Source organism: Rhinopithecus bieti, unplaced genomic scaffold, assembly GCF_001698545.2.
Source record: "Rhinopithecus bieti isolate Rb0 unplaced genomic scaffold, ASM169854v2 scaffold_6935, whole genome shotgun sequence".
Taxonomy (NCBI): Eukaryota; Metazoa; Chordata; class Mammalia; order Primates; family Cercopithecidae; genus Rhinopithecus; species Rhinopithecus bieti.
This window is the reverse complement of record NW_016805255.1, coordinates 1,294,041-1,315,961: the sequence shown is the minus strand read 5'-3', so window position 1 is coordinate 1,315,961 and position 21,921 is coordinate 1,294,041. Positions and strand designations below refer to the sequence as shown.

General features: G+C 49.3%; 1 protein-coding gene across 19 annotated transcripts in view; it reads right to left on the bottom strand.

The window, feature by feature from the left end:
• The window catches only part of INPP4A (inositol polyphosphate-4-phosphatase type I A), a 99,921-nt gene that overhangs the window by 36,991 nt on the left and 41,009 nt on the right, over positions 1-21,921 (bottom strand). For 8 of the 19 annotated variants that reach the window (XM_017871874.1, XM_017871866.1, XM_017871869.1 and 5 more), the window contains 10 exons: positions 21,737-21,827; positions 21,043-21,190; positions 17,246-17,376; positions 15,218-15,322; positions 14,630-14,738; positions 12,333-12,350; positions 8,322-8,505; positions 6,793-7,011; positions 5,458-5,713; positions 1,825-1,857 (listed from right to left, as the gene is read on the bottom strand). In XM_017871874.1, coding sequence (XP_017727363.1) covers positions 1,825-1,857; positions 5,458-5,713; positions 6,793-7,011; positions 8,322-8,505; positions 12,333-12,350; positions 14,630-14,738; positions 15,218-15,322; positions 17,246-17,376; positions 21,043-21,190; positions 21,737-21,827 — 1,294 coding nt within the window. The remainder of the gene's footprint in view (positions 1-1,824; positions 1,858-5,457; positions 5,714-6,792; positions 7,012-8,321; positions 8,506-12,332; positions 12,351-14,629; positions 14,739-15,217; positions 15,323-17,245; positions 17,377-21,042; positions 21,191-21,736; positions 21,828-21,921) is intronic. The other 11 variants (XM_017871876.1, XM_017871870.1, XM_017871867.1 and 8 more) reach the window with 7 other exon arrangements.

The following is a 21,921-nucleotide window of genomic DNA, read 5'->3' as shown; positions in this document are numbered from 1 at the left end:
AGAACTCCTTGCAGGGACCATTTTAGTCCATCAGCATCAACTGTGAAAAAGCCATCAGTGCTTCTGGAAATGTCCCAGCTGACGCACAACCAGGAGGGCTCTACAGGCCAGGCATTGTCCGTGGGCTGCCCGGGGACCCACGAGACCTCCCATTAGTTCCGCAACCCTCAGGAGCCCAGAATTGAGAAGACCCCTGAGCTTCTGTGGGAGCAGATGCACATGCCACCAGCCCTCTCCTGGCCCTAACTGCTGGGTATGGCCCCAGGCTTCAGCACCACTGAGGCTCAGGCCACAGCTCGGTCTGAAGGCACTGGCCTGCCGTGGAGGTCAGCTGAGGCATGGGCCCAGGGGAGGAAATGGAGGCCTCAGTAACCTTGAGGGTCCAAGGGGGTGGGGCCCAATGCCTGCTCAAGGCGACACTGACTTTTGGGGAAAGAGGAAACTATGAAGGGGCTGAAAGCAAACTGGGAGAGTCCCTATGAGGTGTCCAATCAGATGAGCCTGCCGATGGGCTAACTTCTAAGAGCGTCCTGGGGTTGCTGCCAGCAGCCGCCACACTATGCTGACTCACAGGGGCTGTATGGGTGGACAGGCTTCACTAGCAATGCACAGGAATAGCTGTTAGCCTGGTAAATCCCACAGTCATGGACTCGTTACATTCTAGACATCAACAAAGTCTCCTGCTGTCTTACATTTATAACCAGTCAGAAATATGCAAGTGATAGACTGACCATGCAGCTGATTTTTGGAATGTAAGAAAAAGAACATCAAATCATATTATTTGGGGGACTCATGCTCAAAACCACAAGCAATACCCAGGAAACTCAATATGAACTAGATCAGGGGTCAACACACATTTTCTTTTCATTTTTTTTTATTTAAAAATTTTTTTTGAAATGGAGTCTCGCTCTGTCGCTCAGGCTGGAGTGCAGTGGCGCGATCTCAGCTCACTGCAAACTCTGCCTCCCGGGTTCACGCCATTCTCCTGCCTCAGCCTCCCGAGTAGCTGGGACTATAGGCGCCCGCCACCACGCCCGGCTCCTTTTTTTTTTTGTATTTTTAGTAGAGATGGGGGTCTCACATTGTTAGCCAGGATGGTCTCGATCTCCTGACCTCATGATCCGCCCGCCTCGGCCTCCCAAAGTGCTGGGATTACAGGCAGGAGCCACCGTGCCCAGCCGAGCACACATTTTCTGTAAAGAGCTAGACAGTAAATATTTTAGGCTTTGAAGGCCACGGGTTCTCTGCTGCAACGAACTCTGGCACTGCTGCACAAAAGCAGCTGTAAACAATACATGAACAAGTGGGCAAGGTTGGTTTCCAACAAAACATTATTTATAAGAGCAGGCTGTGGACAAGATTTAGCTCAGAGCTGTAGCTTGCCAACCCCTGAACTAGAATCATAAACATTGGTTTCTACATGCAAATGCAGCAAAGAGATTACATTTCTGGCACTAACTCCAACTGAGGCCCATAGCATTGTCTGGTAAGAATTCTAAAACCGCACCCAGAAAGTCCAAAATGTGTACCTCCCTACCTCAGGTCACCCACTTCAGGAAGCCCAACGCGCTCATCTGAAAAGACTTTAGAACGTAAAAGTAAAACAAATACATGTGGTAGTCTGCCTCAGGTCACGATTTCCTCAGCTCAACGGGTCCCTCATCAAACCTGCGAAAAGTGTTACATGCCTCACAACGAAGGAGGTCCTGGAATACTTTCCCAACTCTGGGATCATAAGGCAATCTTTGGTAATTTAGCTACAAAACACTACCTGAGTATTAAGTAAGAGGGCATCAGCAGGAGCCTTGAACGGAAACCACGTACCTGGGCTGGACTCTTCAGGAGGGGGACTGCAATCTGCACAGAAATGGAGGGCGACATGGATGATTAAGGAGCAGCACACAGTTCAAACCAAGCAACTCAATCTCAGAGCAGCTGCGTCAGCAGCTTGCAGTGACGTGGCTAACAAACAGAGAAGAGGTCTTGGTGCCTGGCTGCCCCTTCCCCAAGAAGGCTCGCGAAAGTACTCCGGCAGCAAGCCCTCTCAGTGGTAAACAATGACAGATTCCCCAGCTTAAACATTCATGTTGCCAATACTTCAACATAAAATGCTCTTCAGGATGTGCAATCTAGCTTATTACAATGTGATACATGCCGCAGAAAAAAGCACCCACATAAATCACATTGTAGTGGCGGAGCCCTGTGTTGGCTTGTGGCATCTGGAAGCAACTTGTAAGGAGAGAGACTGACCAGCACACGGAGTGTTCCCTGGTCAGGCCCACTGCTCTGATTTCACCGGGGAAGCCTGGGCTCAGGATCGACTGCTGAGAGCCAAAGTGTTAAGATCCAGGAATGAAACCAGTATACCAAAAAAAAAAACCGATGCCAATCTTCCACATTTAAACCAAATGCTAAGTTTTGTGATTTAGGCGTAATCTCCAATTAGAATATCCCTTCAGGTCCTCAAAGAATACCAAATTTGATTCCATTTCACCTTATTTCAATTTCATATTTCCCTTAAAAAACTAAACTTTCTAGTTAACTGGGTGCACCATCTAAGAGAAAACGAGTTTGAAAAGGAATCATGGGAGAAAACATTTATGTTAATTTATGTCTGAGCTTTTCAGTTCAAAGAATGTCTTCAGAATGCGGAAATGAGGCGGCCTCGGATCCCGGATCCCGAAGAACAGCCAGAACAGCTTGATGGGGATTTTACAACCTAGGTTGTAAAGAAGGGGAAAGCATCCTTCCTCTCTCATCGTCTTTGGATGTGACTTTTCAAACTGGCAAAGCGGAAAGAGAATACAAAGGCATCTGTAAGGTCAAGAGTTCGACCTCTTCGTTAACCCAGATACCCTGAGACCATGCTGCTAACAAAGGCAGAAACTCACAGTGATTCGCAACTGTGGCTCTTACATATTGATCTGCTCATCAGGTTATGCGAGGCCTTGAAAAAATACAGATTTTTGCCTCCCCATAACCCATCTTCTAGGATTCTGAGTTTACGAATGAGGAGGAAGGTCTAGGAGCCTGCTCCCCAACAGCTGGGTTGGGATCATTGCTGTGAAGGCATCAGGGATTAAACCCGATTTGCTAAATTCATCTTTCAATCAAAGGGGAGAAAGAGGGGGTCTTCTCTGGCGCTCCTGGAATAACGGCTTGTAACTTGCCTTGGGTCATGCAGTTGAGAACAGATGACCACTCTGGACTTCCTCTCTATACACATGCAAAGTCCAGCACATCATCTCGGGGTACAAGAACCTGCGGGTACCCACAGACCCCAGACTAAGAGAAACTTGGTCTAAGGGTCTCTTTGGGTATGAGGAGAGTGACAGAGTGCACAGGAGGAAGGCGGTGGAAGCCACCAAATCCTGGTGGGGCAACAGTGGTGCACCTTGGCAGGCTGGGGTGGAGGGGCATGGGAGACTTTTGGAGAGATGAGAAGAAGGGAAGTGTGAGAAGCCTCTGTGGTTTTGGCTGGCAGATACTTGTCAGTGGGTCCCCCACAAACCCTTGGCCCTGGGTGACCCTCACCTGCCAGTCAGGGCTCTCTGATCAGGGCAGGGCAGCTCTGAGGCAGGGCAGCTCCCTGGTGAAAAATAAAAACCAAGGACCCAGGACAGGGTATAGCACTGAAATGAAAAGTGATGATGCCCTTCAGAGCAGTACAGAGTTATTTTCATATAATAAATATGTTGGTGTGAACACACCTGATCATTAAGCCAAAACAATGGCTCCAGTAACTTGGAATGGTATAAAAAGCCACGACAGAGCCAAGCCGTGGCACTGTGGACAAGACTCACCGAAATAAATATCTCACAGACTGCTTCTTTCTGATCCTCCTGCTTACACTGAGGACTGAACAGCCTCCTGGCTGTGCTAAAAATGTTTAAATTAAGGACCATCCACAGATAATTTGGTGGCATACGGTTTCATACATTTCTTTGAGTACTGATCAGCAGAGTTACTCGCTCTCAAATGTAAGTAAGCTTCACATTCCCATTATTATAACAGCTGATTTTTATGGCACACGCAAGTCAAACCCTAAATAGCATAAATACTCATTTAAATAACTTTAAAACTGAATAAAAATGTATCTATATTTAAACAATACAGGATGTGCCTAGAAAAAAAATGACACTTAAGTTAGGGATATAATCCCATCTGATGAAATAAACTAGCTCCCACATTTAAAACAGCCAATAAATCACTCTTTTCATTATCTGTAGAAAAATTTAAAATCACAAGATAATAAAGTAGAAAGAAATAAACAATGAACTTTCAGAAAGTTTTCAAAAGGAACACGATTTACATAAAAAAGAGAACATGAATAAAGATAAAATAGTTCCATGAACCAATCACAGGTGTGGGGAAGTGAAACTGTAATCCCCCAGAGATGAAGAGATGGGTGACAGGACAACGGTCGAGACAGAGGCTCAAGTGAGACAGTGCCCTGGAAACAGACTGCAGGCGGAGTAAAGAGGCAAAGGGCATCTGACAACCCCAAGGGGGATTTGCCCAGAGGCTCTGATCAAGAAGCACGCTTACACCTTGAATGGAAGTTCCCCAATTCAGAATATAAAAGCCCTCATCACATGAAGCCTAATCCCAGCACATCTGGGCCTTACCTACTATGGCTTAAAACTCCCACAGGAGAACAAAAAGGAGGCAGAAGCTAGGTCTGGGGGCAAGTCTCGGCTGCCTAGCTTGTAACTCTCTGGCTCTTACAGGAAAAGACGGGAGGCACCTCGGTTGCAGGGACCGTTTCCCAGCTTTAAGGCTCTCTGCAGGACAGTGTCCTGGTGTGCCGTGTCTCTGCAGACAGGCGACTGTTCTGCAGCATGCTGCTTCATGCCAATGTCCTATCCTGAAGGGTCCTGCCAAACCACCTGACTCAGACCACCAGAAGCCCAGGAACAGGGGCCCACTCTCCGTGTTACCAAGTCCCAAGGCAACATGCCTCTGCTGCGTAAGAGAGTGCCCAGCCAATGCCAACCAGCTTTCAGACATGTCCACTGGACCTGTCAATATCTCTCATCCAGCTGTGTCCCTGCACAATTCCCCTTTCCCCTTTCATTCTACCAATTCCTAATGCCATAGACAATCACATCAGAAAGGCATCTGCATCCTGGCCTCCTTCAGGTTCTCAGATTGCTTTACAAACCTGAAAAGCCCAGGAGCCCAACCCTTATAGCCATGGTGGTGTATCCCAAGAGGACCCTGAGATTCTGACTGGCAGAGATGCAGAATCACACATGGGCTCCAGTTACATAGAAAGGCAACCGGAGACTCCGCTCACTGCCCGCTGCTCTGTGCACTGGGACGCCCCCACTCCACCTGGCAGCCCTCCCTGCAGTCTGCGTGGGGGAGGAGTGCATGGAGTCAGAGACACAGAAAAACGGAAGCAACACAAGGTGAAGTGGAGGCAGCGTATGGGAAGCATGGATGCATACGCACGTGTGGTCAGATGAGGATGGCATGCAGCGGAGGGCATGGTGGAGGGGCATGGTGAGGAGGGGACATCACAGAAGGGGTCTTCTGGTCTGATCCAGTAGGCGTGGCTGTCCGGGTTACCTTTCTTGCTGGTGCAGCTGCCTGCACAGGGGAAGACGTCCTCACAGCCCTCGCCATGCAGGCGCTCCCTCTGCAGCAGCTTGTCCACACGCTGAATGATGCATTCTAGGCTCTTGTCCACGTTCAGCCACACTTTCTCCTTCCAAATCAAAGGGGCCCGTGTGGGTCAGCTCTCCCGAACAGAAACACAAACAGAACACAAACCAAATCGCCCTCCACCGATCCCCTGCCCTAGGCTTCCACACTTGTTAAAATACCTCTAAGTTTAGAAATACAAAGATGATTCCTAATTCCCCATTAAAGTTGCATTTGCTTTTCAATGATGTATCGATCTCCTGTGGCCATTGTTTTTAGAGTTTGGGAGATGTTTGCTAGTAACTCTTCTGGAGGCCAGGTGGCCCTCCAGTGCTGCCTGAAGGGCCACAGAGCACTGTCCCATCTCCTCCTCCTGCCACTACAGACTTCCTACAACCGTCACACACAGACAAGATGGAGGTCTCCTTTGGATGGAAGGGAATGGAAATTTGGATAGGGGAGGTGGGGAGGAGGTGAGGGAGGTCTGGGAGTGATTTGCAGAAACACACACAGCATATAGGATGCTACTTTGCTGCTGATTAACAGTTCAGCGCTTGCAGAACAATGCCTCTAAGCAGTGGTCTCAATCAATGGCAAAAACAAATTGTACAATGTGTCACTCCCTCAAGAAACACAGATCCTGCTCCCAGGGCCAATTCTGTGAGGAACAATAATGTGATGCAATGTCAGGGCGGCCGCTCCAAAATCCACAACTACTTGCCCCAGCACCAGAGCTCCCACATCCCCAAATACACATAGCCCTGGAAAACCTAACAGCAAACAGAGCACTGAGGAAGTAGCAGAGGCCTGACTGGTCTCAAGCATCCCAGGGCCATAGAAGGCACAGGCGGCAGGGGAAGGAGAGACCTCCAACAGGGGAGGACAACCCACTTCTCTTCCTCTTCATCCAGGTCTGAGGCTGGCCCAGGCCCCAGCACAGCTCTACCCCTATCTGGACACAAGGTTTTGAAAATAGTCTCCCTCCCTGCATCAGGAGCCAAGGAGCCATCCAGGAAGGAGACCTGGAGCTTGTTTACAGCAGTCAAACCTTGAGGCACTTCGGAGGGACAGAGACTGGCAACAGGCTTTGCGGTTTTCGGCCCAAGTCCAGCAGTGGGATGACAGCCACGGCAGCAGACTCACCCACTCCTCCTCGTGCCAGTCCACCTGCAGGGAAGATCGGCTGTTTCTCCCTGTCCACCGGGCCATGAGGGTGTCCTGGTCATTTCTAAGCATCACCTGCTCCTCCTCAGTCGAAGTGGGAGAGGCCTTGGAGGCAATGTAGTCAGGCCGCGCGGCGTTCAGCCCATGGATGGAGTTGGCCAGGAGCTTGCAGTCGCAGACCGTGACCAGCTGCCGTGTCTGCAGGTGCACACAAACCAAGGCTGCTGAGCCCAGGCCAGGGGTTGGGGAGGCCCCTGCCTTATCTAAGATATGGAGAATGGGCTTAAAGCCCAGTACTGCACCCCTCTGCCTTTCTCCACAGTGCAAAGCAACTGAAGGGCTACATCCCTCAAGATGTCTGAATACGAAGACTGCCATGTGGCCTGCTGGGGCTGAATCTTAACAAGAATTTCCCACCAAGCAAGAGGAAAAGAGGGTGAGAAATCTCTGACATTCTCTGATCCCTGCCTGCCTCTGACCTGTGATTGCTAGGGGAGGGGCCTGCAGAGAGAGCCCACTGCCCCAGCCTTGACAGACTTACTGGTCTGTCCTCCACCTTCCAGGGAACAAGTGTCCAGGGGTCAGGTCTTACTTTGGTTCAATTGTGGAAGTCTTATCTTTCGTTCCTCAGCATCTAATACATCAAGTTCTGGGTCTGGGTAGCTGGCCTTCTGGCACAACATGTCTGGTTTTGGAGAATTCTGCATGCATCACGGGTTCTGTGGTTCATAATGTTACTGCTGACAACTACATCTTTCTTTTCCAGTGGATCTAATCCCCACCTCACACTCTTTATGCTGTGTGAACACACGTGAAGGATATTACACATTCTGATCAGGAAAAGCAGCTTAATAGCACAGTGAGTGTGAGTGCAGAGGTGTAGTCAGAATCTGTGTGTGTTTGTGTGAGTGTGTGTGTGAGTGTGTGTGTGTGTGCACTGAGAGGGAGACTGAGTGATGGGAAAAAGCATCATCCATCAAAAGGGTCTGATAATAGCCACTTCCTCAGTTGGGATTAATACTTACATACTTTTAAATCAGGATCAAGTTATGGCTAAGTAGAAGCTGGGGTACTGACTATATGTAAGCCAATAAAATCATATTGTTCTTATCTTATGTCTGTATAATAGCTCAGTTTCTGTTTTCAAATTCAACTACAATAGAAATGTGGCAAAAAAGAAAAAAGTGCTGGTGAGGCTGTTACTGAGAAAGAGGTGGAACTGTATCAGCCTCGACAAAATGAGCCCCACGGACTCACTGAAGGGCATACGTACCTGAGGCTGCACCTTAGAGTCATAAGCCCTGGGCTCTGCCCTTTGTCCGTCCAGCTCTGTGGACAAATCACGAAACGTCCCTGGTTTTTGTGGGAAATGGACCTAAGGTAGACCGTCAAAGTCTTCCCAATGTCACGCTCTTTGTGGACCACCTTCGGCACACCTGGGCTGCCCGGTGGCCCCCAGAAACCCAAGGAGACTCCCCAGCCCACATGCAGCAGGGCACCCCTCCTACCTTGTCTGCCAAGATGGCGAGTGTCCTCTCAAGGCCAGTGGCAGACCTGTCCTTGGCTGCCCTTGACAGCCGCTCTGCATAGTAGCTAACTTGGGTTTTCAAGGTGTTGATCTGGGCGATGATCTCCTTGGCTCGGACGACGTCCTGTGGGATGTAGATTATGGACTGGCAGCCAGATGATGTACTGGAAACGATAAGAACAGATTCTAAGGGATTCTCCAGAATCTGTAAAGGATGACAGCATCATCCCAACCCCAGTCACATTAACCCTAAGATGACTCAGGGATGTCATCTGTGACTCAGGGATGTTCTGTGACTCAGGGATGTTCTCCTAGGCTACTCTAGTTGTTGATGAGCAAAGTATATCTTAGCAAATTCTTCCTGTCTATATGGCAGAAGCTTGAAATATTAAACTATGACTCAGTCTTTTATCTGTATTTGCATGGATCTGTATTTTCACTTGTGTATGTAAATGTGTGAACAGGTATTGAACAATCATATCCCATAATCACCCAAATGATCATAATCTTTCACCTCACAACCTCATCTATTTACTTATAAGCAGTACTTCAGTGGAGACATGGAGACCATCTACAGAAGAAGAGGTCAGGTTATCACAGTGTAGCAGAGACTGCAGTGGGTGTTGGACTTTGTCCCCAAACAACCAAAACCTATTTTTTTCACTTGGCCAATCAGGAATTCAAGCTCCCTGTGAACACACCCACAGCCATCCTTCCTCTCATGTCTGACCCTAGCAAGTCCCTAGAAAATTGGGTTTCCTTTCCCTTTCCTTCACTCCAGGACTTCTCTAATTTGAAAACTAACGTTTCATCAAATGAAAAGAAAGTGGAGAACATGCCAAGCCACAGGCAAAGCCAGACTCCTCAGTGGCTGTGAAACCCTGGCTCTCCCTCCTTCCCACCTCTTCGCCACCAAGCAGTGTGTGTGTCTAGGGGTCTGATGCCAAGCCTACAGCCCGGCCCCTCCCAGCACAATCAGGAGGCTCTGAAGGACCAACTTCACGTCCCCCCGCTATAGGGGCCTGGCCAGCATGTTGGGTCCAACTAAACGGTGATGATGAATTGCGTGTCTCTTAGCCTGGATCCCAATCAATGCAATATTATACATTTATTTTTCAGACCATCTGAGGAAGCTGAGGAAAGCAGGAAGAAGTACAAGCCACCAATGCAGAGGGTCTCCTCCTAAAATCTGAAATTGTGAGCTCTGGGTAGAACCGGTGTACCTTCGCATACAGGATGAGGGATCCTGACTGGTCCCTAAAGAGTGACCCTTTGAATTCCGGGGAAGAGCGAGAAAGAGGAGGAGCGAGGGCACCTCTCACCACATCCTCCATCACTTCCCCTGGAGAGGACAGTCACCTTGCTCAGGGCTGAGAATCTTCCCCATTGGCCCCTTCCCAGGGAAGTCCCAAAGTGGGTCATCAAGAAACCACCACTACCCCTTCCCTTGCTGGATTATGCGGCAAACATGCAAAAACCGAAAACCAAAGCACCCCAGAAAGAAACACCACCACCACAAGCCCACACGCCACAGTAAAAAACAATGGACGTGCCAGAAGCCCATGCAGCAGACCGCACTCAAGCTCGCGCGGCACCACAGGAGTCATTACACAGCACGACGTGCACACGACTACTTTCCAATCTGCAATCACTCTTCCAAATGAATAGCTGCCTTCTAGGATCATTTCATCCTAAAAACACAATCTCAAAATAGGCTTTTAAAAAATCAGTTCAGCCAAGCATGGTGGCCTATAATCCTAGCACTTTGGTAGGCCGAGGTGGGAGGACCGCTTGAGCCCGAGAGTTCAAGACCAGCCTGGGCAACATCGGGAGACCCCATCTTTTAAAAAAATTTAAAAATTAGTTAGGCAGGGTGGCTTGTGCTTGTGGTTCTGGCTACTTAGGAGGCTGAGGCAGGAGGGTCAACTGAGCCCAGGAGTTTGAGGCTGCAGTGAGTTTTGACGGTGCCAGTGCACTCCAGCCTGGGTGACAGAGCAAGACCCTGACTCCAAAAATGGTGAAAAAAAAATGGATTCTTCCCAGACCCCCAATATTTAGAGTACATATATTAAATGTGCTGTACGCAGATCTACTTCTGTGCAAGGAGGTGGCTGTGTACCCTTCAACAAATATATACCCTCTGCCCAGGCCAAGAGAAAAGTACCGCCCTATACTTGCCCTGTGTTCTCACAAGTCATGTTTTAATGATGGTACCTGGGACTTATGCACGGGATATACATGGCAGAGGCAAGAAAAGGCAAATTTCAAAGAGGTACTGTTTAGGATGATGAGGAAAATAGAAGCACGTGTGCTCAACTACCTAGTTTTAAAAACCAGGCGGCCACATGAAGGCGGCAGGATGGAGGTGTAGACATGAAGCCCAGGGGCAGCCCCAGGAGGCAGTATCCTAGGTATGGCCCTTGGACTTTGCATTAGGACCCCACCCCAGACCCGGACCTACCCAGAGCTGGGGTCATGGGCTAAACTGAAGATGCCACGAGAGCGTAAGGGTGGAGTCTTGTGGCCCTGGCCAGGAACTGCTGGTAACTGCTGAGCAACAGTCACTCTGGACACTAGAAGAGCAGGATCACCTCTGCAGAGGCTGAGCCCCCATGGAGCTGGGTTCTGCAAGGGTAGGAGGATTGGGAGGCTGGGTCCTCTCTGCCTGGGATTTAGCCCCTCACACTCTCCAGGTAGGGACACTCCTTCTGCCTATAACCCTCCCCACTCCATCCCCTCCCCGCTTCAGGGACGGTCTTGTATACGGGCAGCAGCGGGCAGAGGGAGAAGGGGTGACCAGGCCCAGACTGGGCAATGGAGGGTCCGCAGAGGGAACCCAGGAACTCAGAAAGTTCCCTAGGAACAAGGTTCAACCCAAAACACCTGGGTTGGGATTTACCCAGAGCAGGCCTTGGTGGCAGCTGGGCCTTTGGCACTCCCCTCCCATTCCTCTTCCCCTGCACTCCTAGACTCAACCCCTAAGTACTTTACTTGTCCCCTGTGGGGAAGATCAGGCCTTGAAAGAGGCCCCAGTAGAGAAAAGGCAGGGACGGGAGGCTCGGAGGCCACTTCCACAGAAGTAGCGTGGGTCTCCTCCGTCAGGGAGGCGGGAGCAGCAGCAACCGTCCCTAGATGCCCTCCTCCCTCCCTTGTACCTGAAGTACCCTCAGGGAAAAGGGCCCCCAGGGGGAAGCTGAGAGGCCTCAGCCTGGACATGGAGGAATGTCCTCAGTGCTTCCTGCTGTCAGATGCCCCCAGCAGAGCCTGACACCTCCAGCAGGGCCCAGCCATAGCCCCTGAGCCCCATGGGTCACAGGCTCTGAGGCCACAGCATTTCTTGAGGGGCTGCAGGTGCTTCATTCCACTGCAGAGCCTCTGTTAGGCGCCTGGGGCAGCAGGAGGGAAGCCCAGGCAGCAGACACCATGGTTTCTAACTGTCAACTAATTATGTGGCGGCAAAAGTCACTCAGTTGTATTAAATCTTGGTTTGCACCCACCCCCAGGAGTAAAACTGACCCTGGTAACAGTGTTATTAACATCAGCATAAATTAATAAGTATCATGAAGAGGTAGGCTGGCTTCCTTTGTACAAGAGGAAATAGTGAAGTGAAAACCGAAAAGCCACAAGATTCCTGTACAAGACAGAAAGGGGTTCCCAGCTGCACCCCGGGGCTGACACGAGAACTCGGCACCTAGGGGCTTCCCAGGTTGGGCCCTTCCTCCTCCTGAGAGAAAGAGAACGAGGACCTTTCTCAGAGCGAGCACGGCAACACGCGGCTGCCAGGTTTGAAAGGTAAAACAGCAGACTGAAGATTGGCTATTCATTATTAAAGAACATTGCAGTTGGAAGGGGAATTGTCTCCGAGGTGTGTGACTAGGAACCATGGCAGCACCGCAGGGGAAGCCCACACGAGGAGGGGTGGGGATGGCACAAGCTTTCTCTGCATGAGGACGAGACCCAAACAAACACTCTCTCCAGACAGAAAACTCACCAACACTCCTCAAAACTGCTAAAGAAAAGAACCAAAATGAAATATTAGCAGTTTGTTAGCAAATACCAAATGCAAAAACAAAAAATTAAAAAGCCAACTTATTTTTTGTCAAAATACTTAATCTTATGTGTTGAGGTCCCAACTACAGGGATGACTACAATTAGGAGCCCAATGTGCTTATTCCTCAGAGCAGCGCCACTCCCTGTGCTCAAGCCCCAGGGAGACATCCCACCTCAGGCCAGGTTACCTCTGCATTGAAAGGAAAGTTCAGATCATGAATACCGTATCTATCAGTGGCTTGATGGCATTAGTAGGAAATTAAATAGAAACTTATATATTTGAAAAATACTAAAGAGGTGTTTTGAGAAATAAATTCTAAAGTTAACATGCAGAGTTATCAGGAATTAACACTCCAAGCCTCCTGGGACAAAGACCCCCAGGAGGCCCCCTTCTTGACCGGCCACACAGAGCTACTATGCGCTCTCCTTCAAGGCCCCACCCCATCTCAAGCTGCACGCTCACACTCTCCACAGGGCAACATGCAATGGAGCGACAGACACGCTTTCTGGCTGGCTGTGCAGAGCTGCGGTGGGCACAGGAAGCTGCGTCTTCTTCCTATTTCCCCAAGGGACACTGGAGTCAGCGAATCCTAAGGCAGGTCCGGTTACCTGGTTTGTCTTAGGGAAGCACCCTTGGGAATGAATCAAGGTCAAGTAGGTTGGCTGGGGGCCTGAATTCCCCTTCCCTGTTTCTCCTCCCATCTCCAGGACTCACTGGGCTCTGGGCTGGCCCAGGCAGCCTGTGCACATATCTGAATGGTGAATTCTCACAGGGCACGCTCTTCTGTTCCCTGCTCAGCCTTGCCCATGATCAGTGACGCCCCTCGGTGCCTCCCTGACCCCCTCAGCCACTGATCTGCCCTTTTACCTCCTTCCTGCTCCAGTCTAGAGTCCGTTTTCTCAGGTCATGTCCTGACTCCCAGCCGTGGCAGCACAGTCAGATGCCAACCACCAGCTCCATGGCATGTGCCAGAGTTCTTCACCTGACCATCCATGGGATTCTTGTGACGCTCCCTGGGCCTTTGCTCACCTTCCCTCCCACTGTTCCATGCTCGCTTGCTGAGTCCGACCCTCCCCAGCCCACATGCTGCAGAGGCTGTTGATGGATGCCTCTGCTTGTTCCTTCCCACCTCAAACATCTCTCTGCAGGCCCCCTCTTCTCCTGGCCCTTCTGACGAACGCCCGCTCTTGCCTCTTTCCATCCTGTGAGAACCCTGCTCCAACACTGTTTTCTTCTCATTCACCTTACCTCACCCACTTCTGTCTTTCCCTATCAGCCCAAACACATGCTAAGTCATAATTATTCTCCCTAAACCAAACACCTCATGCTACTTCCTCTATTTTACGGTCACAGTCCAAAGACCTTACTGGTCATCTACACTCATCACCCCCACGTCCTGAGCCGCTGAAATCTTCACAGGTGACATTCTGGAAGATCATCAATGCCTCCCGCACATCGAACACAACAGCTTGGGTTTATTTCTGGCTCTCTCCCTCCCACCCCTGGGGGCTGGGTGGATGCCCTGCTCCATGCACCCGAAACAGCATGCTTGTTTCGGGCACTGGTCACGCCAAATGGCGCTTGCTGACCTGTCTACTCCCAGGCAAGGCCCTGAGCTCCTGGAATCAGGCCTAGATCTGCTGGGCGCTGTACCTCTGGTCACAGAGCAGGCTGGCAGCAAGGCCAGTCCTCTTAGTTCTCCGCTCCCGGCACTATGCACCCGGCCACATTTCCCCACATGCACTGCTTCTGCCACGTCTTTGCCTGAAATGCCCCTCACCACCCTCCCTACCCGGAAATTTCCTGCTCAGGACAGGAGCTCTGTACAGCCCCCCGAATCTTTCAGAAACTGGGAATGTTTACCACTGCTGCACTCTAGGAAACAACGTGCTCCAGGCTCAATGCCTGTGGTGCTCAACTGATTGGCCAGGGACTCTATAAAGGATGCCGAGCCAGCAGAGCCCACATAGGGTGGCTGCCTGGAGCACCACTTCTGAGATGGATCACAATCTGCTCCTCATTTTGAAGGACGGGACCTTCGATCCAGTGCCCTCATCACCCACCCAGCTCAGTCACATGCCAACAGAGCAGCACAGGCTCCATGAGGCAGATCCTCCCACCACGCAGAAGCGGATCAGATGGCTGGATGTTTTTGTGGTCATACTTTGATTTTATTTTAAACTGAGAAAAGCATCAGAAAACTGTACAAGGACCACAGACTCTCTCTGGCTACTTACTGTTTCTTGGTCTCTTCAAATTTGTGCAGCTTTTTGCGGAGACCTCCTGACTTAAAACCTTGGCAGTGTGCTGCTGGCGCCCCGATGGTGACGATATCGTAGTTCTGATCTGAATGACAGAAAGCTCTCCTCCATTACTCTGGGCTCAGGCCTGTGGACAAGCCAGCTATAGGGATATGCACACAAGTCTGGGGTCCTGACCCTCCCTCCCACAGCCCTGGCGGCCCAAGGGTCTCCTGGAGTCCAGTGCCATCACCTCAGCAAAAAGGGGTTCAAAACATTTCAAGTGGAGCCACACGGGCTGCAGGAAGCCACCCTGTAACTCCCGTCTGCATCCCTCCTTGAGAAGAATGACCAACAGGCAACTTTCTACTGCAGAAATACAAAGGGAAGCTGAGTGAGGAGAGACAAAAGGAAGTGGTGCGGGCTCTTAACAGAGACCTTTTGAAGGTCTTTGTGACAAGTCTCTCCTCCGAGCCGCCCAGAGCACACAGGGAAATGGGCAGATGTGGGGCACACAGGGACCAAGTACCTAGAGAGAAAAGCAGCAAAATGTGATTCAACGAGAGGGGGCAGAAAAATAGGTACCTGATCCTCCATCGTCTTGAACTCTCATCCTTTGTATGTGCAAGTTTGTGGGAACAAATTCTAACTTTTTATCTGCTTTCAAACTGCTTGCTTTAAACGAGGGCCCTAAGAAATGGAACAGGAGAAGATAAAGGCCATCAGCACACATGCTGCATTCATGAGCTGCAAGTAGAAAATGGAATTCAGAGGATGCTGTGGCATATACACAGGTATGTGTCGGCAGTGGCCTAGAAGGTTCTGAGTTGCCATGAGCATATTTCATTTCCAGGTGGCAGGTGGGTGAGACGCCAAGGGCAGCCCGCTGGTCGGGAGAGCTGGTTCTGGGTGCTCAGGGAGTGAATGACGCCAGGGAGAACGGGCTTCAAAAAGCTATGGTAACGACGCTGCGTCTTCCAAGACTCGGCTCTCTACTGAGAGATCTGATACAAAAACTGTCATTCTGTGCAGCATGTCAGCACTACTATAATAAGCAAAGGGGTCCATGCCAGAGACTGCCTGTTCTACTCCAGAGACCACCATCATCAAAGAGCGAAGAATTTGGTTTCGCTAGAGCAATACATCTCAACTCTCGAAGGTGATGAAGAGGCCTTCTCAACCCTTCAGGCCCATCAAGATGAACAAATGCAATACAGCATTGATTCCAGCCTTCTGACACATGAACTTCGATGTTTCCCTGTTCACGCCTGTTGGTTAAGGAACCTGGACACTATATTATAACAAATATCCACAATCTTGTTTCTATAATCAGAATCCATAACTAATTAGAGAATCACATGCCTACAAAATAAAGGGATTGCAAATTAAACTGACAACCACAAGAGTAGAAGAAATAAACATTTCATCTAATGAAAAATATCAACTGATACTGCCAGCATACGAATCGCAGACCAGCCACTGTGTGCCTCCAATTTGCCACAGGAGGTGGCTCTCTACGGCCTGATACTTAGGGTGCAGTCCACAGACCGCAGCATGAGCGTCGGAGAGCCTATGAGAAAGGCAAAATCCCAGACCGCCACTTCAACACAATTCTCAAGGAATCCAGGTGCACACTGACATTTGAGAAGCTCTGCTCTAGAAAACTCAAGGCTGGGTGGGTTTCACACTTTCCCAGGTAGGAGGCAGCAGGCATGGGTGACTCCTTCGGTTCCTCCCTGGGCAAACGCTGCTGTTTCTCCTGGTGACATACTCAGACCCTCTCTTCAGACTCACGCCAAGCCTAAGCAACACCTCCTTGTCAGTTCTGCATTTGGCTTCTTCTCATCCAAGTTTACAGACGGGTTCATAGGTTCTGTGTCAAAACCACATTAAGGGTTTAAGGTTTTCCTTAAACCCTGAAATTCCATTATGTAGAGGAATCAAAGGGAAGAATCCAAAAATAGAGAATAATTCAAAATGCTAAAGTAATACATAGAGTAATGAAAAACCAAAAAATTCATTCCACTTGGAATAAAAAAGGAACAAGAACAGATTTCTAAATCTGCCCTGAGAGTGTTTTGAAAATCAGATGGCATCTTTCAAGGAGAAACAGTGAGGTGTTCATTCACACTCCACTTTGTTTTCTGCGCCTTGAAACACAGAGTTCCCCCTTAACAATGTATATATTTACCAGAAGTTACCCCTGACTCTTTAAACCGCGAAATCAAGAAAACCTGCTTTGTTTCAAGGCGAGTGACCTACATCCTTTCGGTCACTGTACTGACATTAGTCCAAGATGAAGAAACAACATGAACCAGTAACAGCCCAGGATTTCGTCTCCCCTAAATTTCATTCCACAGTGACTGTTTTGGTACATGACACCATAGCAGGACTCTTCACTGCAATTCACAGATTGGTCTTTTTAATTAAGATCCGAAACACCCATATTTGAAAGAATTCACACCTACATGAGAAGTTATTTTTAAAAATCCATTAAAGGGTCTGTCAGTGGGAATGTGTAAGTGGCCCTGTCTTCCAGATCTCTGGCCGGGAAAGCAGGGTGAGTGACAGTGAGTGAGAGTGTGTGTGTGGACAGCATGGCGGTGCGCCCACCTTTGTACTGATGGAGGTCGGTCAGGTTCTCCTGGTACGTGAGGATGATGGTCTGGTACTGGGTGACAATTTGACGCCGGAGGCTCTCCCAGCAAGGGGACAGCTCTCCCAGCTCCTCCAGCTCACACACTCTGAAAGCAAGACACAGATGCATCAGGCTGCGGGCTAACTGGTTTCCCCGGAGAGGCCCAGGAGGCCTACCCAGGACAACAGCATTTGCAGGGCAAGAATCGCGGATGCCCAGGGTGGGCCAGGACAATGGTTACACTACCTGTCTAAAACGCAACTAGCTACATGAAAGGCAAACCACTGACCACACGGGAATGTGTCCAGAGTAGCTGTTCACGGGAACGTAGTCAAATGTTCAAGGGAAACTAAGTGGAGGTGGGGAGAAGGAGGTGGGGAGGAGGAGGTGGGGAGGAGGAGGCAGGCTGCTGCGGAGAAGCTTCACCCTGATGACCTGCAGGTACCCTCAAGCACAGGCTCAAACCACAGCCCACCTGAGTCTGGGCAAAACCACGTGTGATCCTCCCAGAACAGAGAGGACTGCAGGCTGTGAGGAACTGCCCTGAGCCATCTCCCGCTTGTCTCGTCATCTCCCCTAGGAGGCTATCAGGACAGCGTTTCTCATGGCCTCCCAGGTTCTCCCGAGGTATGGGCCTTCTGCCCTCCCCCTGATAAGGGAGCTGCAGAATCTAAAACCCCTCAGCTGCAGCCTAGAGTTGGCTCGTCAGCAGCGGAGTTCCACAGATCACGCTGCCGTCCCAAGCCCTTCTGTCTCATTGCCATCCTTTTTGGGTATGGGACGAGGACCATGGGAGCTGGCACCTCTGGTTATTCTTCCTTCCGTGTCTATGTGAGAGAGGAGCTGTCTGAACCTAAAAGTGGCCCTCTGTGTCACTGTGGATGAAATCAGGCCAGATCTTGTCTTTATGTGTGTGCTCGACAGAGGCACAGGGTAACAGAAGGGGGAAGGGGGAAGAGGACGGAGGAGAGAAGAAAAAGAGGAATTGTTATCTCCAAAAAAATAAAAGCTGTATAAGAACTGAAATATAAATTCCTTAGCTCAGCCATGAAGAAGAGTGACACAATCATAACAGCAAAATCACGAGATGGATTTAAAAACAGAAAGGATAACCAAATTAGGAAAATGGGGACTGGGAAGGTATAAAAGGCCAATCCCTCAGCATAGAAAATCGGTAGCTAATCCCTGAAGCTGATTAATGAAGAGGACACTTTACACATATATTTAGAAATACCTCAGTAAACACTCTCAAAAAGGGATTGTTTCTGGGAAGCGGATCAGAAAGTAGAGCCCCAAGAGTTGTTTTTAGTTAAACCTTTCTGCGCTATTTGTTTTTTTTTATACTGCACTCGTGTTTTCCTTTGAGAAAGAAAAAAAGCTAAATTTTAGATAAGGTCTTAGGAAATCTGACTTGTCTAAATTGTTTTAAAAGCTGTGCCATTTTATTATCATTAAAATAGCAAAACTAATATAAAAGGACACCCAGAGCAGGTAGGGCTCCATGGCCAGCCGGCCCCATGACCTCAGGCCGCTCTGAGCACAGCAGCTCCATCTGCCAGGCCACTGCTGGTTTCTCCCTCTGGAATTGTCTGCCCGTGTTCATGTGACTGCTTCCTACGCTTCAGGTGTTAGTTTAATGTCATCATCTCACAGAGGCCCGCCCTGACCACCCTCTTTCTTCTCACAGTTCCCTTTTCACTTCCAGCACACGCTGACACATCTGGAGTTCCTGTGTGAGGTTCCCAGTTCTGTTTCCAACCAACCCCCACACTGAGCTCACCAAGAAGCCTCCCACACTGCGAACAGTGCCTGACATGTGGTTGTTGCTGAAAACAACAACAAAACCCTTGAACTAAAGCACTTGTTAAATGGATGAACTCCATTGGCCAGGAATGGTGGGTCATGCCTGGAATCCCAGCTTTTCGGGAGGCCAAGGTGGGAGGAGTGCTTGAGGCCAGGAGTTGGGGACCAGCCTAGGCAACATAGCAAGACCCTGTCTCCACAACAAATGAAAACATTAGCTGGGCATAGTGGTGTGTGCTTGCAGTTCTATCTGTTCAGGAAGCTGAGGTAAGAGGATGGCTTGAGCCCAGGAGTTTCAGGCTGCAGTGAGCTATGATGGTGCCACTGTGCTCCAGCCTGGGTAACAGAGCAATACCCTGTCTCAAACAAAAAATAAACTCTTTAAAGTTATAATACACCATGTAATGGGACATTTAAACATGAAAACCGAAGATACATGGAAAAATAGATTGTCACTATGTAAATATACACAACTATGGACAAGGCTGAACAAAAATTTGTAAAATTAAAATAACTATTAAAATATGTGCATACATGGAGAAAGCAATTGGCAAAATATTAACAGTTGGTGATTTTAGGTGAAAGGTACCTAGGTGCTCATTGCATTATTCTTGCCCTGCATCTTCAAGTGTGATGTTTTTTCCAGATAAAAAACGGAAACAAAATAGCTCTTTGAAAATAGCAGGATTCTGGCTACCTTGCTTTTCTTTCCTGCTTCTGTTATATTGTGTTTATAAATAACATCATTTGAGGACAAGGAGGAGAAATGACAGTCTGAGACTATCCCCCAAAGTTCCTATGTTGGAAACTATCCTGAATGCCACAGTTTTGAGAAGTAGGACCTTTAAGAGATGATGTGGTCATGAGGGCACTGCCCACATGAATGGACTGATGTCATCATGGTGGGAATGGGTTGGTTATTGCAACAGTGGGTTTGTCATAAAAGCAAGTTTGGCCTTCTCTCAAGAGCGCTCTTCTGTGTGATGCCTTCTACCACAGGATGATGCAGCATGAAGGCCCTCACCAGATGCCAGCACCATGCTTTTGGACTTCCCAGTTTCTAGAACCATGAGTCAAACACTTTTCTGATCATTATAAATTACTCAGTCTCTGGCATTCTGTTACAGCAGCACAAAACTAAAACAGAGAGAGACAGGGGACATAATCTGCACGGCCTGGGCCACCTGTTGGGCTTCTCCTCACCTTAGGAGGATATGCCCTGGATTGAGAGATGCAGAAGGGTTAAGACCCTTATGGGACCACAGTGAGCTGACAGGTCATACTCAGTCTTCTGGAGCCCTTATCTATGACCCTAACCTAGAAAAATACTGCTGGGCAGCTAGGATCAAACAATTACCAGTTATTTCTAACTTTCTGAAGGACTAGTGAGAGGGGAAAGAAAAGAAGAGAAGGCAGGCTGGGCATGGTGGCTCACACCTGTAATCCCAGCACTTTGGGAGGCCGAGGTGGATCACCCGAGGGCAGTAGTTCGAGACCAGCCTAACCAACATGGTGAAACGCCATCTCTACTAAAAATACAAAAATTAGCCAGTCCTGGTGGCGCACAACTGTAATCCCAGCTACTTCAGAGGCTGAGGCGGGAGAATTACTTGAACCTGGGAGACGGAGGCTGCGTTGAGCTGAGATTGCACCACTGCACTCTAGCCTGAGTGACAGAGCAAGACTCTGTTTCAAAAAAAAAAGAGGAAAGAAGAGAAGGGAGGAGGTTCTGAGTGCGGGACACACATCTGGGTTCAAGCACACTGTCTTATGAAATCCTTGCACAGGAATCCATGATCCCAATGAGCACACTGAGGCTTAGGCAAGCCAAGGCCACAGAGTTGCCAGGGGAGAGGCTGTGTTTGCAGTCCGGTCTATCTGATGCCCGTGCTCTGCCCGCTATATCTCAGAAAGGAAGGGGCACATGATATGGGTATGATGGACAGTCAGTCTTTCCGTGTGGCCTCACCTGGCTGCATCTTCCTCTAGTAGGAGCTTCACGAATTGCCGGGGCACGTGCAGGGAGAGCACACTCTCTGCCATCTGCTCCAGGATCCGCAAGTGGTTACCATCAGTGGTTGGAAACCGGTACATGCGGCAGATGGCGCCTCCGAACACTGAGGTGGGATGACAGGGGAGACAGGCTGCATATGAACTGGCTGCAGACCTGTCTCATGGGTTCTTCTCTCCTGGCCCTCAGGGATGGTGACAACTCAAGTCCTCTCGCTGTTCATCTCATGGGAATTAAAACGCTTACACCGAAAACCCACCAAGTGGCTAGGTCTGAACACTTCTTCCCAGCAACATGCAATCTTCCTGTCCCAGGACATGTAACTAACTCTAAAGTGCAAGCAGCTGGGGGCAGGGAGGCTGTTGCCAGTCACCAATCCCAATGTGAAACAGGAAAGAGTGAGATGAAGTATTACTTCCTTGGAGTATTACCGACTCTTTTTTATTTTTTAATCCTCTTTCAAGGAAAATTATTATTGTTTTTTGTAGTAACTCTTTATATGCTGCAAAAAGACCACGAGGATAAGCAGCATAGAGGTGACAATTAGGGTGCATGGCTGGGACAATCGCAGCAGGTGGGGAACAAAGGGGACTGCGGGCCCAAGTGGATACTCACAAAAGAGGCAAGAATACCAAAGGAGGAAGCTGTTTACCCGATTTCAGCAAAGTGTCCTTTCGCAATGAAGCATATTTGGATCGGATTCCTAATGCCTCCGTCAAGCTTTCATCGACGGGAAGAACCATCTGATAATGTGTAAGGAAATGCACAAGAAAACTGTGAGATTCAGATGACTCCAGAACATTCAGCAGAAACAGTGGCCTAAATACATCACAACAG